We start from the raw sequence: 14,038 nt of genomic DNA on the forward strand, positions 1-14,038 counted from the left end.
AGACTGGTTCCTTGTTCTGGATTATAGAATAGATCATAGAATCCCTACAATGCAGAAGGAGGTCATTTGGCCCATCAGGTCTGCACTGGCCACAATTCCACCCAGGCCCTATCCCCACAATCCCATGTATCCTGGTGGGGAGGCATAGTGGTTAGCACTGCTGCCTCACAGTGCCCCGGACCCTAGTTTGATTTCGGGCTTGGGTCACTAGCTGTGTGGAGTTGGCACATTCTCCCTGTGTCTGCATGGGTTTCCTCCCAAATTCCAAAGATGTGCAGGTTAAGTACGTTGGCCAAGCTAGATTCTCCTTCAATTTACCCAGCAGGCGCAGGAGTGTGATGACTGGGGAATTTTCACAGTAACTTCATCGCAGTGTTAATGTAAGTGTACTTGTGATCAATAAATAAACTTGAACTTTATTTACCTTGCTAATCCCCCTGACACTAAGGGGCAATTTGTCATGGCCAATCAACCTAACCCGCACATCTTTAGACTGCAGAAGGAAACCCACGTAGACACGGGGAGAACGTGCAAACCCCACAAAGACAGTGAGCTGAGGACGGATTCGAACTCTGGTCCCTGGTGCTGTGAGGCAGTAGTACTTACTACTGTGCCATCATGCCGCCCCACCAGAAATATGAAATACCTACTTTATGAAGCCCTTCAATCATTTTAAACACTTCAGTTAGATCACCCCTTAATCTTCAATACAAGCATGCAGTTTGAGAGGCTGGAGAAACTATATACTGATTACAAATCCTCCTCCATCTGCTGTGAAGATGTGAAATGAGAAATTGGGCAGATGGGGCTACCAGATAAGGACAGCATTACACATTCTCAAACTCCAGTTAATGAATCCAGAAGCCTAAATGCAAGTCTTTAAGGCATCTTAAAATAATGGCCCTACTCGGAACTGAAACTGACCTAGGCAGAGTGGTGAAATTACTGCCCTCGACCTGGTAATTTTCCGGTGTGTGACCTATCCTGTTGTCCATAACACCTCACCAGGTGGGTAGTAACAGATTGCTCATTTAACTCTGATCTACTTACAATGGGTTGAGATCGCAGTGACTACTGCAGATGACCACGTTTAAGTTGCTTATGCTCTGACTTGGTTGTCCTCAAATGCATGGCTTATTTAAAGGGAATTCTGCCACATGTACACGTTCTGTTGCATGTTCTGTGCCTGTTGGAATGAAGCAAGGTAACTGCATGAAGTACTAACTAAATTTTGTACCTGTTTTCCACTCCCTCTTCACCCTCCCTGCCCTCCCATCCCCTTCCTCTCTTTGGAATTCCTGCCTGCCTGCTTGTTTGCCTGGCTTGTTAGGCGGTAAGTTTTGCTTTAATCACGCTCTTTGATTGCATCCAAATTAATCTCCATTTCTTTTGACTTGCTGTGTTTGTGTCGACTTGTGCCCCTTATGTCAGTGTCGCCGGCCCCCGACTCTTGTATCCTGTGCAGACTGTGGGAAACTTGCTGGATTGGATGATGACACTGAAGAACGCGTGCTGAATTTGGTTTGAAAAAAAACAAGTGGATGGGAGAGAAATGGGGAACCTTTTTCTCCAAAAACCAGGTCACCAAATTAACCGACTGAGCAAGTTTGCTATTGGAGTTGGCTGCAGGAGACCATTTATCAGGTGTTGGTGGTCCTGTAGCAATGGGAAACCAATTAGGATTGAGTTGGAGGCTATAATGCTGCAGTTGTACTCGGGCAGAGGTTGAGGGGCAACCTGATTGAAGTCTGCAAGATTATGAGGGGCATGGACAGAGTGGATAGTCAGAAGCTATTTCCCAGGGTGGAAGAGTCAATTACTAGGGGGCATAGGTTTACGGTGCGAGGGGCAAGGTTTAAAGGAAAGGTACGAGGCAAGTTTTTTTTTACGCGGAGGGTGCCTGGAACCTGCTGCCGGGGGAGGTAGTGGAAGCAGATGCAATAGTGACTTTTAAGGGATGTATTGATCATTACATGAACGGGATGGGAATAGAGGGATATGGGGTCCCCGGAAGGGTAGGAGGTTTTAGTTAAGTTGGGCAGCGTGGTCAGTGCTGGCTTGCAGGGCCGAAGGGCCTGTTCCTGTGCTGTAATTTTCTTTGTTCCTTTCTTTATTTGCCTCTGAATCTGAAGTTAGTATGTTTGACCTGATGTTGGCCAGATTCACTGACCATAGTGGAGTTACCAGGATTTATATTGTGTTTGATCTCAGTACAAATCAAGGAAGGACAGGAAAAGACCCTTTGGCCCATCTGGTCTGTCTCATGTAATGATGATCCTTTCTGGCACGTGGTCTCCTGGAAGGGATGCTAAACAAGATGAACCAAGCTGGCAACAGAAGTTAGTCATGGAGATCCTTCCAGCTCCACATAATGTTGTTTTAGCACCTATCTTTTGCAGAGGCTAAGCTCTGCCCCACCGCAAACAGTCCTGCACTTGCTTGTAAGTACAAGTGGTTAGTGCTGCTGCCTCACAGTGCCGGAGACCTGGGTTCGATTCCCAACTTGGGACGCTTTGTGTGGATTCCGCACATTTTCCTCGTGTCTGCATGGGTTTCCTCCAGGCATTCCAGTTTCCTCCAGAAAACAATCCAAAAATGTGCGGGTTAGGTGGATTGGCCAGGTTATATTGCCCCTTTGTGTCAGGGAGACAAGCTAGGTAAATGCATGGGGTTGTGGGGATAGGGCTGGGTGGGATTGTGGTCTCTGCAGACTCGCTGGGCTGAATGGCCTCCTCCTGCACTGTAGGATTCTACGATTCTAAGTATATTATGGTGTGATATGTGATAAGTCGACACAAGACAGCTCTGTGTCCCGTGTGTTGCAAAGAGGAGTTGATGCTGTTTGAAGTTTTGCTCAACCTTCCAAACAGTATAAACAAATATTTGAAAGTTGGAGCTCTCTGAAATCCTGGCACACTTACACAGCAGGAGCAGCAGCAACTTGCAATTCCAATAAGAGTCGTTAATGCAATTTAACGTTAATATATCGAATCATCCCAGTGAGAAACTTGTCCCTTGTCGTAGTTTTAAACACTGACCTCTCTGACTGGAATTGAAAGGACCATTAATTTCTAAAGGATGCGTGCACTTTGATCAGTTTCTCGGGTGCACAAGTATCAGAGTTGAGGGCTTGTGTAGAAAATCGAAAGTGAAAGATCCTTGCATTTTCTTTCTAAACCAACACTAAATTTGTGGTCAAACCGGTCGCTTCCACGTGGAGGGAGAGTGGTGAGGCAGCTGCAGTGCTTCTTTCTGGTGAGACACGTCTGCCAACTGATCACACACACCTTTTTTTTATTCATTTGTGAGACACGGGCATTACTGGCTGGCCAATGTTTATTGCCCATCCCTAGTTGCCCTTGGAGGGCAGTTGAGAGTCAACCACATTGCTGTGTCTCTGGAGTCACATGCAGGCCAGACCAGGTGAGGACAACTGATTTCCTTCCCTAAAGAACATGAGTGAAGCAGATGGGCTTTTCTCAACAATTGACGTGGTTTCATGGTCATCAATAGATTCTTACTCCAGTTTTTTTTTTATTGAATTAAAATTCCACCATCTGCTGTAGTGAGATTCAAAACCAGGTCCCAAGAACATTAGCTGAGTTTCTGGATTAAAAGTCTAGTGATAATACAACTAGCCTACTGCTTCCCCTATTCATTCTTTGGTTCATAGACAGTTTTTTTTATGATGCCTGTGGTTTATTTTTGTTTTATTGCAATGCATTTGGTGTAATAATTTAACAAGAATTGGACGCTTTTCATAAATTGAGGATTGTTGGTTTTGTGCCAAGAGTGTGCACCAAGGTGATCAGCACCAAGTTTGAATGAGCCCACGTCACTTCTACACTGAAAGGCTAGCCTTTTATTTAATCTTGCAGTTATGTTTTGCCATTTGTACCTCATAATTAGTATATTTATGGTTTGTTAGGTTGTCAATCTCTGCTCTGTAGACGCTAATATTAAAATGAAACTCTTTGTACGTTGCAGAATATTGGGAAGAAGATGACCTGCCAAGACTTCATTAACAACTTGGATGGTTTGAATGGAGGAAGAGACTTTCCAAAGGATCTACTGAAGGTATGGGGTATGGAACTGCTAACAGTTTGTGATAGTAACTGACATTGGCTGAAGTAAAACATCCCTTCCTTATCTTTCACCAAGTAATTGAGATACTGTGATAAGTCAGGCATTCATCATATAGCTCTGTTGTTATGGGGGATGGTGGCAATGCTTACACCTGTGATTCAATTGTTACGCTTGTGTGCACAACTACTGGGATGGCCATGTCTTAAAGCATGAGGTGCCACAGTATTCTGTGGCAGTCACTACATGTTTGGTGAAATGTCCAAACTTTGGTGTGTTTGTATTCTTCCATCTGGTGAGATGTTTTCTCTTCCCTCAACATTGTACTTTGAGAATGTCGACTAACCAGGCAGATCCTGTGCTTTGTTCCCGCCTCTCGGTACTCATGACTTTACTGTGTTGTTCTTGAGCTGAGTGGTTGAAGTTCTGCATTGTCTTGACCAGCCTCTCATAGAAACTAGAAGCAGAAGGAGGCCATCCAGCCCTTTTGAGCCTGCTCCCATCATTCATTATGATCACAGCTGATCATCAAATTCAATATCCTGATTCCCTCTTTCCCCTCATATTCCTTAATCCCTTTAGCCCCAAGAGCTACATCTAATTTCTTCTTGAAATCAGACAACGTTTTGGCCTCAACTACTTTCTGTGGTAGTGAATATCACACATTCACCATCCTCTGGGTGAAGAAATTTCTCCTGTGTCCTAAAATGTTTACCCCTTATCCTCAACTATGACCCCTAGTTCTGGACTCCCCCACCACATCTTCCTTCCTACACTGGAATTTATCCAAAGCACTGCTCTCAATATCCTAATTCATACCAAGTCCAGTGCATTTGGCATCCTTGTGTTCGCTGACCTGTGCTGAGTCCAGATTCAGCAAAAACAAAATCATTGTTGTTTTCAAATCCCTCCCTAGCCTCGCTCCCTCCCTATCTCTATGACCTCCTCCATCCCCACAATCCTCTGAGAACACATCTAACTGTGGCTATCTCTGATTTTAATTGCTGCATCATGAAGCTCTGGAATTTCCTCTCTAAGCCTTGGCATCTCGCTAGCTTCCTTTTAGGTGAACACTTATCCTTTTAAGGCCCTCCCAATACGTCTTGAGAGGCTCAACATCAAGTTGTGTTTTATATTGTTCCTGTATTAGCGCGTTGGGATGTTCTGCATTGGGATGGGGGATATGTAGTTGTTGCTGTTCAGCTTCATTAGGTGAAAAGAAATGACACAAGAACATAATCTAGATCACAGAACCCTATAGTGCAGAATGAGGCCATTTGACTCATTAGGTCTGCACCAACCACAATCCTACCCAGGCCCTATTCCCATAACCCTACATGTTTATCCTGCTAATCCCCCAGACACTAGGGTCAGTTTAGCTGGCCAATCCGCCTAACCCGCACATTTTTGGGAGTGTGGGAGGAAACCGGAGCGTCTGGACGAAACCCATGCAGACATGGGGAGAATGTGCAAACTCCAAACAGACAGTGACCCAAGGCCAAAGTTGAACCTGGGTCTCTAGTGCTGCGAGGCAGCAATGCTAACCGCTGTGTCACCATGCCACCCCTATCTTAAGGGCGTAAACATGTTCAGCGTGTTATTTAACTTGGGATTGCAGGAGCTGAACACGAGACATTGCTTTAAAATGAACAAGTTTCCAGTGGGGTTGTGACAAAGAAGAAATTTGCCTTCCCCACTCCGTTAAACAAATTAATGGTCAGACAAGGAGGAGCAGGGTGAATAGTTGGCCGAGGGATGGGATTGAACATTATTGAACATGTGAAGATGGGCACGCGAGGTGAGGTGCTATTTGGGATGTCACAACCAGACTCTGAATATATGAAACCTCAGTGCTCTGAGCGCATGTCTCTATTCGAAGGAACCCACTGGCTTTCCTTCCACCCTGATCCATCTAAGATGTCAGTGTATTTACTAAGGAGTAGTGCATCGGGTGGCAGAGTGGTTAGCACTGCTGCTTCACAATGCCAGGAACCCGGGTTCAATTCCCAGCTTGGGTCTGTGTGGAGTTGGCACATTCTCCCCGTGTCTGTGCGCGTTTTCTCTGAGTGCTCTAGTTTCGTCCCACAATGTGAAAGATGTGCGTTGGCCATGCTAAATTCTCCCTCAGTGTACCCGAACAGGCGCTGGGTGTGTGGCGACTAGGGGATTTTCACAGTAACTTCACTGCAGTGTTAATGTATGACTACTCGGGACATACATTTTTTAACTCATCGCAGGATGGGCAGAAATACGTAAAGCTGAACTTAGTGTTAAATTCAGATGGAAAATGGAGAGAGTGTGCAAGAGAGCTGGAACAGCCAGCCCCAGATATTTGGAGCTCCAAGAATCATTTATATTTGACCATTGTTGTCAGCCCCAAGTTCAAATAAGTGTAAAAAGTCTATTAAAATTTGTTCTGGGGATTCTAGCAGTTAATAGCTTTTTGTTTGTTGCTGCATCAGAGGTGCTGGTCATAGCATAATAAGATGCAGGCCCAATGAGCCTTGTCGTTTTATACTTGGCAACTTTGAATTTCCATAAGGCAATGACAGCCGAGCACACGAACCATATTCATCATGTGAAACTTCAGTACTTTACAAGGTGAGTAAGGCCAATTGTGGGGAATCAGTCTCATTCCTCTCCCTCGTTGCATTCTGAATATGCACAGAAACTTACAGCGACTGTTCGACCCTGCTCCCTCCATTGTACTCTGCCCCTCTGTGTGCCATTTCCATTCTCCGTATGTGTGCCATTTCCATTCTCCATACCTGCTGCAGCTTCTCCAACAGAAACTGTTACCTACTGGCTGATTATGGACCGCTTTCATGCTTTGAACTTGTGCCGACTGGTTTGTCCATCAAAATGAGAAAGTATAATTTCACAGCAGCCATCAGAGGACAGTTTGATCCCATTAGTTTGAGCTATGCAACAGAACTATTAAAATATCATGTTGTAATCGCATCCTCTCAGATATTTTCCTATTTTGGTAGTGTGGAATGTAGCACGTGCATGGAATACTGAGCAGTAGGTTGGGGTCCATTGTCGCTGCAGTGCCAAATACCTTGCAGTTGATCCTACATAGTAAACCTTGCATCATCGGCAAATTCATCTAAAACTGGTGTTTGTTGTATTGCAACATGAAGCACTGATATGGGCCGAACCAGCCCATGCCAATGTTTATGCCCCACTTGCCCTTAAATAGGACACAGTAGTTGGTGGCACAGTAGTTAGCACTGTTGCTTCACATCGCATGGAAACTTGGTTCAATTCTGACCTTGAGTCACTCTGGAGCGGCACGGTAGCACAGTGGTTAGCAGTGCTGCTTCACAGCTCCAGGGACCTGGGTTCGATTCCCAGCTTGGATCACTGTCTGTGTGGAGTTTGCACATTCTCCTCGTGTCTGCATGGGTTTCCTCCGGGGTACTCCGGTTTCCTCCCACAGTCCAAAGACGTGCAGGTTAGGTTGATTGGCCATGCTAAATTGCCCCCTAGTACCCTGAGATGTGTAGGTTAGAGGGATGAGTGGGTAAAATATGTAGAATATGGGGATAGGGCCTGGGTGGGATTGTGGTTGGTGCAGACTCGATGGGCCAAATGGCCTCTTTCTGCTCTGTCGTGGTTCTTCTGTTCTGTTCTTCTGCCCTCTGGCCAACTAGGAATGAGCAATAAATGCTGACCAGCCAGTGATGCCCATATCCCAGAAATGAATCACAGAAAGAATTTGAACTTCTTTGCCATCCATCCTGATCAACATTACCCTTGATTCCCTTCTCCATTCATCTCAACCACTCCCTGAGGTATTGGGTTCCACAATCTCACCGCTCTTTGGATAAAGACTTTTCTTCTGCGTTCTATTTGATTGAACCTGTCAGATATTGAATTGGATTGAATTTATCTTGGTGCTTGGTCTCAATGCTCGGTCTGCTTGGAGGAACTGTTAGAGCGTACTGCTTAATTCCACAAGCTGCATGAGGACAAAGCCAGCTCTCCCCCATGTTTGCATCCTCTTGTACAGCACTTACACAGCATTTGCCTATTCTCAAACTAATTTTAATTAAATTTGAACTGCAAGGCAGCATTGTCATTCTAGTTATACACACTTCTGAGAGCGTAACCGTTTTTTAAAAAATTCATCCCTGGGACATGAGCGTCGCTGGCTGGCCAGCATTTATTGTCCTTCCCAGTTGCCCTTGTTTAAAGGGCAGTTGAGAGTCAACCACATTGCTGTGGCTCTGGAGTCACATTTAGGCCACCCCAAGAACAGCAGATTCCCTTCCTTTAAAGGACATTAGTGAACTAGATGGGTTTTTCCAACAAAGGTTTCATGGTCATCAGTAGTTTCTTTATTCTGGATATTTTTTAGTGAATTCAAATTCCAGTATCTGCCATCTCCCAGGACATGGGAGCATGGTGGCACAGTGGTTAGCACTGCTGCTTCACCGCTCCAGGGACCCGGGTTTGATTCCCAGGTTGGGTCACTGTATGGAGTTTGCATGTTCTCGAGTTTGCATGTTCTCACCGTGTCTGTGTGGGTTTTCTCCGGGTACTCCAGTTCCCTCCCGCAATCCAAAGATGCGTGGGTTAGGTGGTTTGGCCATGCTAAATTGCCCCTTAGTGTCCCGGGATGTGTAAGTTAGAGGGATATGCGGCATTGACGTGTGGGGTTGTGGGGAATAGGGCCTGTGGTGGGATTGTGGTTGGTGCAGACTCAATGGGCCAAATGGCCTACTTCAGCACTGTAGGATTCTATGAGAAACTCTAATTAGCTGAATTCCTGGAGTAATAGTCTAGCGCTAATACCATTAGGCCATCACATTTTGATCCAATATAGTTCACATTCATTTTCCAGCACAGAAACCACACCGACGATGATCAATGTCCATTTTCTTGGGGAGTGCATCACAGGGCGGTCTCCCAGCAAACGGCTTCAGATAAACTGGAACAAAAATATATATTCCTGTGCAAATTTAAGACCAGTCTGACTGGAAAGTTGGACTGAGTTTTGCTGAATATCAGTTTATGGGTAAATCCAATATCAGTGGCAAAGTTCAGAGCTGTGCATCCTTAAACTGTGATGTCAAGCACTTGTTGGACACAGACTGTTGTCTTGTTCCTGCTAGTTCCTCTCGCCATTAAATACAATGAAGACAAATGACAGCTGGACTGCAATCTGCCTTTCCTAATCAGTTAGGATCATTTCCGCTTGATACTTCATTACCTTTGATATTCTTTAATTTGTGAAGATTAATCTACCTCTACACTCAAGGCTCATGTATGTGTTGAATCTGAAGCAATCCATGTGATAGAAGCTTACAATTTGGATTTTCTGTTTTGTTTTTGAAGACCTCTCTCCCCCTCTAAAGCCTCTGATTTGCCTTTGAGCTCCATTGGAGTGTGCATGTACGTGCTGAAGATCTCTGCTGAAGTTGGCCCTCGCTCAGATTTATTGTAAAGCACTTTATCTGAGGGCATTCTGCAGGGCTAATTGAAATGTTGTGGGTGAGCTCAAAATCCTGTAAACATCTTGAGATGGGCAGTACTGATACTGCCCTTTTCAGCCCCTCAGTTTCTTATCTTGAATGTCTGTTCCCACCCACCCCACCACACCACACCTGACATGCCAGGCCTTCCCCATTTTATTCCTCCATGCCCCTGATCTCACCCCCTTGTCATCCGCCACCTCCCTCTTCCATTCCTCCTAACTCCTAACCTCAGTCCACAGTCCCCCTCACCACTGAGTCGCTTCTGCCGTTCCTGAGTGTCCAGCAAGCTCCTCCTCTCCCGTGAGCTGTAGAGTTCAACAAGGCAAACCACTGGCCTCAGCACGACTGCAGAGATCACTGGTGCTTGATGCCATGAACCAGATGCCACGAGATTCTGATGTAGTGCTGACTTTATCTTGGCAACAGGATTGATGGTAAGACTCATGGCTTGCCAATATATCAGAGTTATAGAATCGTAGAGGTTTACAGCACAGAAACAGGCCCCTCGGCCCAACTTGTCCATGCCGCCTTTTTTTAAGCCCTGAAGCTAATCTCAATTGCCAGCATTTGGCCCATATCCCCCTTAAACCCATTTTACCCATGTAACTGTCAAAATGCATTTTAAAAGGCAAAATTGTACCTGCCTCTACTACTCCCTCTGGCAGCTCGTTCCAGATACTCACCACCCTCTGTGAAAAAATTGCCCTTCCGGACACTTTTGTATCTCTCCCCTCACATCTTAAACCTATGCTCTCTAGTTTTAGACTCCTCTACCTTTGGGAAAAGATATTGACTATCTAGCTGATCTATGCCCCTTGTTATTTTACAGGCCTCTGTAAGATCACTCCTTGGCCTTCTGTGGTCCAGAGGAAAAAGCCCCAGTCTATCCAGCCTGTCCTTATAACTCAAGTCATCAAGTCCCGGTAGCATCCTAGTAAATCTTTTCTGCACTCTTTCTAGTTTAATAATATCCTTTCTATAATAGAGTGACTAGAACTGTACACAGTATTCCAAGTGCGGCCTTACCAATGTCTTGTACAACTTCAGCAAGATGTCCTAACTCCTGTATTCGGTGTTCTGACCAATGAAACCAAGCATGCTGAATGCTTTCTTTATCTTCTTCTTGCATGTATATATTTGCTGTGGGACATGAGGGGTCACAGGCTCAAGGTGAGAGGGGCGAGGTTTAACTCTGATATCAGAGGGACATTTTTTACACAGAGGGTGGTGGGGGCCTGGAATGCGCTGCCAAGTGGGGTGGTGGAGGCAGACACGCTGGCATCGTTTAAGAATTACCTGGATAGTCACATGAGCAGCCTGGGAATGGAGGGGTACAAACGAATGGTCTAGTTGGGCCAATGCACGGCACAGGCTTGGAGGGCCGAAGGGCCTGTTTCCTGTGCTGTACTGTTCTTTGTTATTTGACAGTATGAGGTCGACGTACTGCTAACGCGCTACTGACTTTATTCCTGCATCTCAGCCTACCATCGGGACATCCCAATTTTGCATACCACTTAATTACAGAAAAGCTACATTTCCTACTATTTTGCGAGTTTACACTCTGATTTTTAGACCACTGCCTCCAGTCTTAACCTTCCCAACCAGTTATGCTAGTTTCTATCTGTCCATTCGGTTCCCCTTAATATGTTGCAAACTTAACCAAGTTGCTTCTATTCTTCTAAATCCTAGCGACTGTAATCTGTGTGTCTGTGACCTGTCTGCTGCTTTAATCCTTGGGAAGCCAAGTGTCATTCAATTAAGTCAGTCTTTGCTGCACTCCAAATGTGTTTTCCTATCTTCCCAAGAAGAGGATATTCTTTGCAATTCTTAAATTACTTGAGATCCTTGATTGCTTCTCATTTTGTTTGATAACTTTTAGAAATAAAGAAATCACGGCCTGAATGTGTAATCTTTAAATGGCTGCTGAGAGATAATTAACAGAAGTAATTTGAGCTGCTCTGATTACAGAGACAGTTACGAAACTCGCGTGGTTCAGTTTAATCAAGAAAGCATGAAATACAGGTGACTTTGTAGATCAGAGTTTTTTCTGTTGGTGGGCTAAAATGTGCAGAACATTCATGGGACCCCCCCCCCAGTCTGAAGTTACAAATATCAGACTCCTGACCAGTTTAACCCTTCAGTTACTGGTTCCATTACCCAATAACTTCGAAGGCCATTGACTGTAGATTAAAAGACAAACGTTTTGGATTTCTGGCCTCTGAGCTTCTCAGAACCAACACAATTAGGAAGGTAGCAGGGCTGTTTCTTCTAGGTACATTGCAACCTTCCTGGAAGTCCAGGGTGGCACAGTGGCACAGTGGTTAGCACTGCTGCCTCTCAGCACCAAGGACCTGAGTTCCATTCCCAACTTGGGTCACTGTCTGTGCAGAGTCTGCACGTCCTCCCCATGTCTGCGCGGGTTTTCTCCGGGTGCTCTGGTTTCCTCCAACAGTCCGAAAGACAAAGACCAGAGAAAATTATAGAATAGAATCCCTACGATGCAGAAGGAGGCCATTTAGCCCATTGAGCCTGCACCAATGACAATCCCACCCCAGCCTTATCCCTGTAACCCCACATATTTACTCTGCTAAGCCTGCTGATACTAAAGAGCAATTTAGCACAACCAACGCACCTAACCTGCACATCTTTGAACAATGGGAGAAAACGGGAGCACCCGGAGGAAACCCATGCAGGCATGGGGAGAATATGCAGACTCCACAGCACTAGAACAGGCCCTTCGACCCTCCAAGCCTGCACTGAGCACGCTGCCTGTCTGAATGTGCTGGTTAGGTGCACTAGCCATGCTGAATTCTCCCTCAGTGTACCCAAACAGGCGCTGGAGTGTGGCGACTAGGGAATTTTCACAGTAACTTCATTGCAGTGTTAAGAACATAAGAACATAAGAACATAAGAAATAGGAGCAGGAGTAGGCCATCTGGCCCTTCGAGCCTGCCCCGCCATTCAATAAGATCATGGCTGATCTGTCGTGGCTCAGTTCCACTTTCCCGCCCTCTCCCCATAACCCTTAATCCCCTCTCTTATCAAAAACCCATCAACCCGCTTCTTAAAAATATTTAGCGAGGCAGCCTCCACCACTTCAACGGGCAGAGAATTCCAGAGATTCACCACCCTTTGAGTGAAGAAGTTCCTCCTCAACTCCGTTCTGAACTGCCCCCCCTTTATCTTGAGGCTGTGCCCCCTAGTCCTACTGTCTTTTTTGAGCGGGAAGAGTCTTTCCACCTCTATCCTATCCATCCCATTCATCATCTTATACGTCTCAATGAGATCTCCCCTCATTCTTCTAAACTCCAACGAGTACAAGCCTAGTTTATTCAGCCTCTCCTCATAGCTCAACCCCCTCAACTCCGGTATCAGCCTAGTAAACCTCCTCTGCACTCCCTCCAAGGCCAAAATATCCTTGCGCAGGTGCGGCGCCCAAAACTGCACACAGTACTCCAGCTGCGGCCTCACCAATGCCCTATACAGCTGCAGCAAGACCTCCCTACTTTTATATTCAATCCCCCTCGCTATGAAGGCCAGCATCCCATTCGCCTTCCTGACCACCTGCTGCACCTGCAGGCTGGGTTTTTGCGACTCATGCACAAGGACCCCGAGGTCCCTCTGCACCGTCGCCTGCTGCAGTTTTTCGCCACGTAAGTAATAGTCCTTCCTACCATTCTTCCTACCAAAGTGGACCACCTCACACTTGCCAACATTAAATTCCATTTGCCATTTCCTGGCCCATTCACCCAGCCTATCTAGATCCTTCTGCAGACTCTCCACACCCTCCGCACAATTTGCCTTTCCCCCAATCTTGGTGTCATCAGCAAATTTCGACACCCTACACTCGGTTCCCTCCTCCAGATCATCTATATAAATGGTAAATAGCTGAGGCCCCAGCACCGACCCCTGGGGCACCCCACTAGTCACCAACCGCCAATCCGAATAGCACCCATTGACCCCCACTCTCTGCCTCCTATTTGACAACCAATCCTCTATCCACGCTAACACCCTACCCCCAACTCCATGTCCTCTGACCTTCTGCAGTAACCTCTTGTGAGGTACCTTATCAAACGCCTTCTGAAAATATAAGCCTACTTGTGACTAATAAATAAATAAGACCAGGTTCTGTTCTGTGTTTGAGACAACTTGATCACAAATCTGGGTTGCATAGTGTCGGTGGGTTCTTTAAGATTGGGGTCAAAATAATTCCCTAGTTATGACTAAATCTTTATTCAAACATCCGCTGCGTTTTTTTGACTTTGTAATTTACTTTGCTTATTATTCTAGATGGGGGATTTAATTACATTTTGTCTCTCTTCTCTTACCCATTCAAACAGGTACAATTAATAGTGTGCAAGGGGAAAGGAAATAAAAACTCATTGAATGCAATTGCTCACTTGACATTGAAGGAAAATAGCAAACTAACAAGAATGAAGTGGTTTCTTAATCTTCAGTCAAGGACATTGAGT

The 14,038-nt window shown here is 45.6% G+C and overlaps 1 protein-coding gene across 9 annotated transcripts in view; it reads left to right on the forward strand.

The window, feature by feature from the left end:
* Nucleotides 1–14,038, forward strand: part of psd3l (pleckstrin and Sec7 domain containing 3, like) — a 334,929-nt gene that overhangs the window by 208,382 nt on the left and 112,509 nt on the right. For all 9 annotated transcript variants that reach the window (XM_080195046.1, XM_080195047.1, XM_080195048.1 and 6 more), the window contains one exon: nt 3,988–4,077. In XM_080195046.1, the coding sequence (XP_080051172.1) occupies nt 3,988–4,077 (90 nt within the window). The remainder of the gene's footprint in view (nt 1–3,987; nt 4,078–14,038) is intronic.

The sequence above is a fragment of the Carcharhinus amblyrhynchos genome, chromosome 1, assembly GCF_965287045.1.
Source record: "Carcharhinus amblyrhynchos chromosome 1, sCarAmb.v2.hapA, whole genome shotgun sequence".
Taxonomy (NCBI): domain Eukaryota; kingdom Metazoa; phylum Chordata; class Chondrichthyes; order Carcharhiniformes; family Carcharhinidae; genus Carcharhinus; species Carcharhinus amblyrhynchos.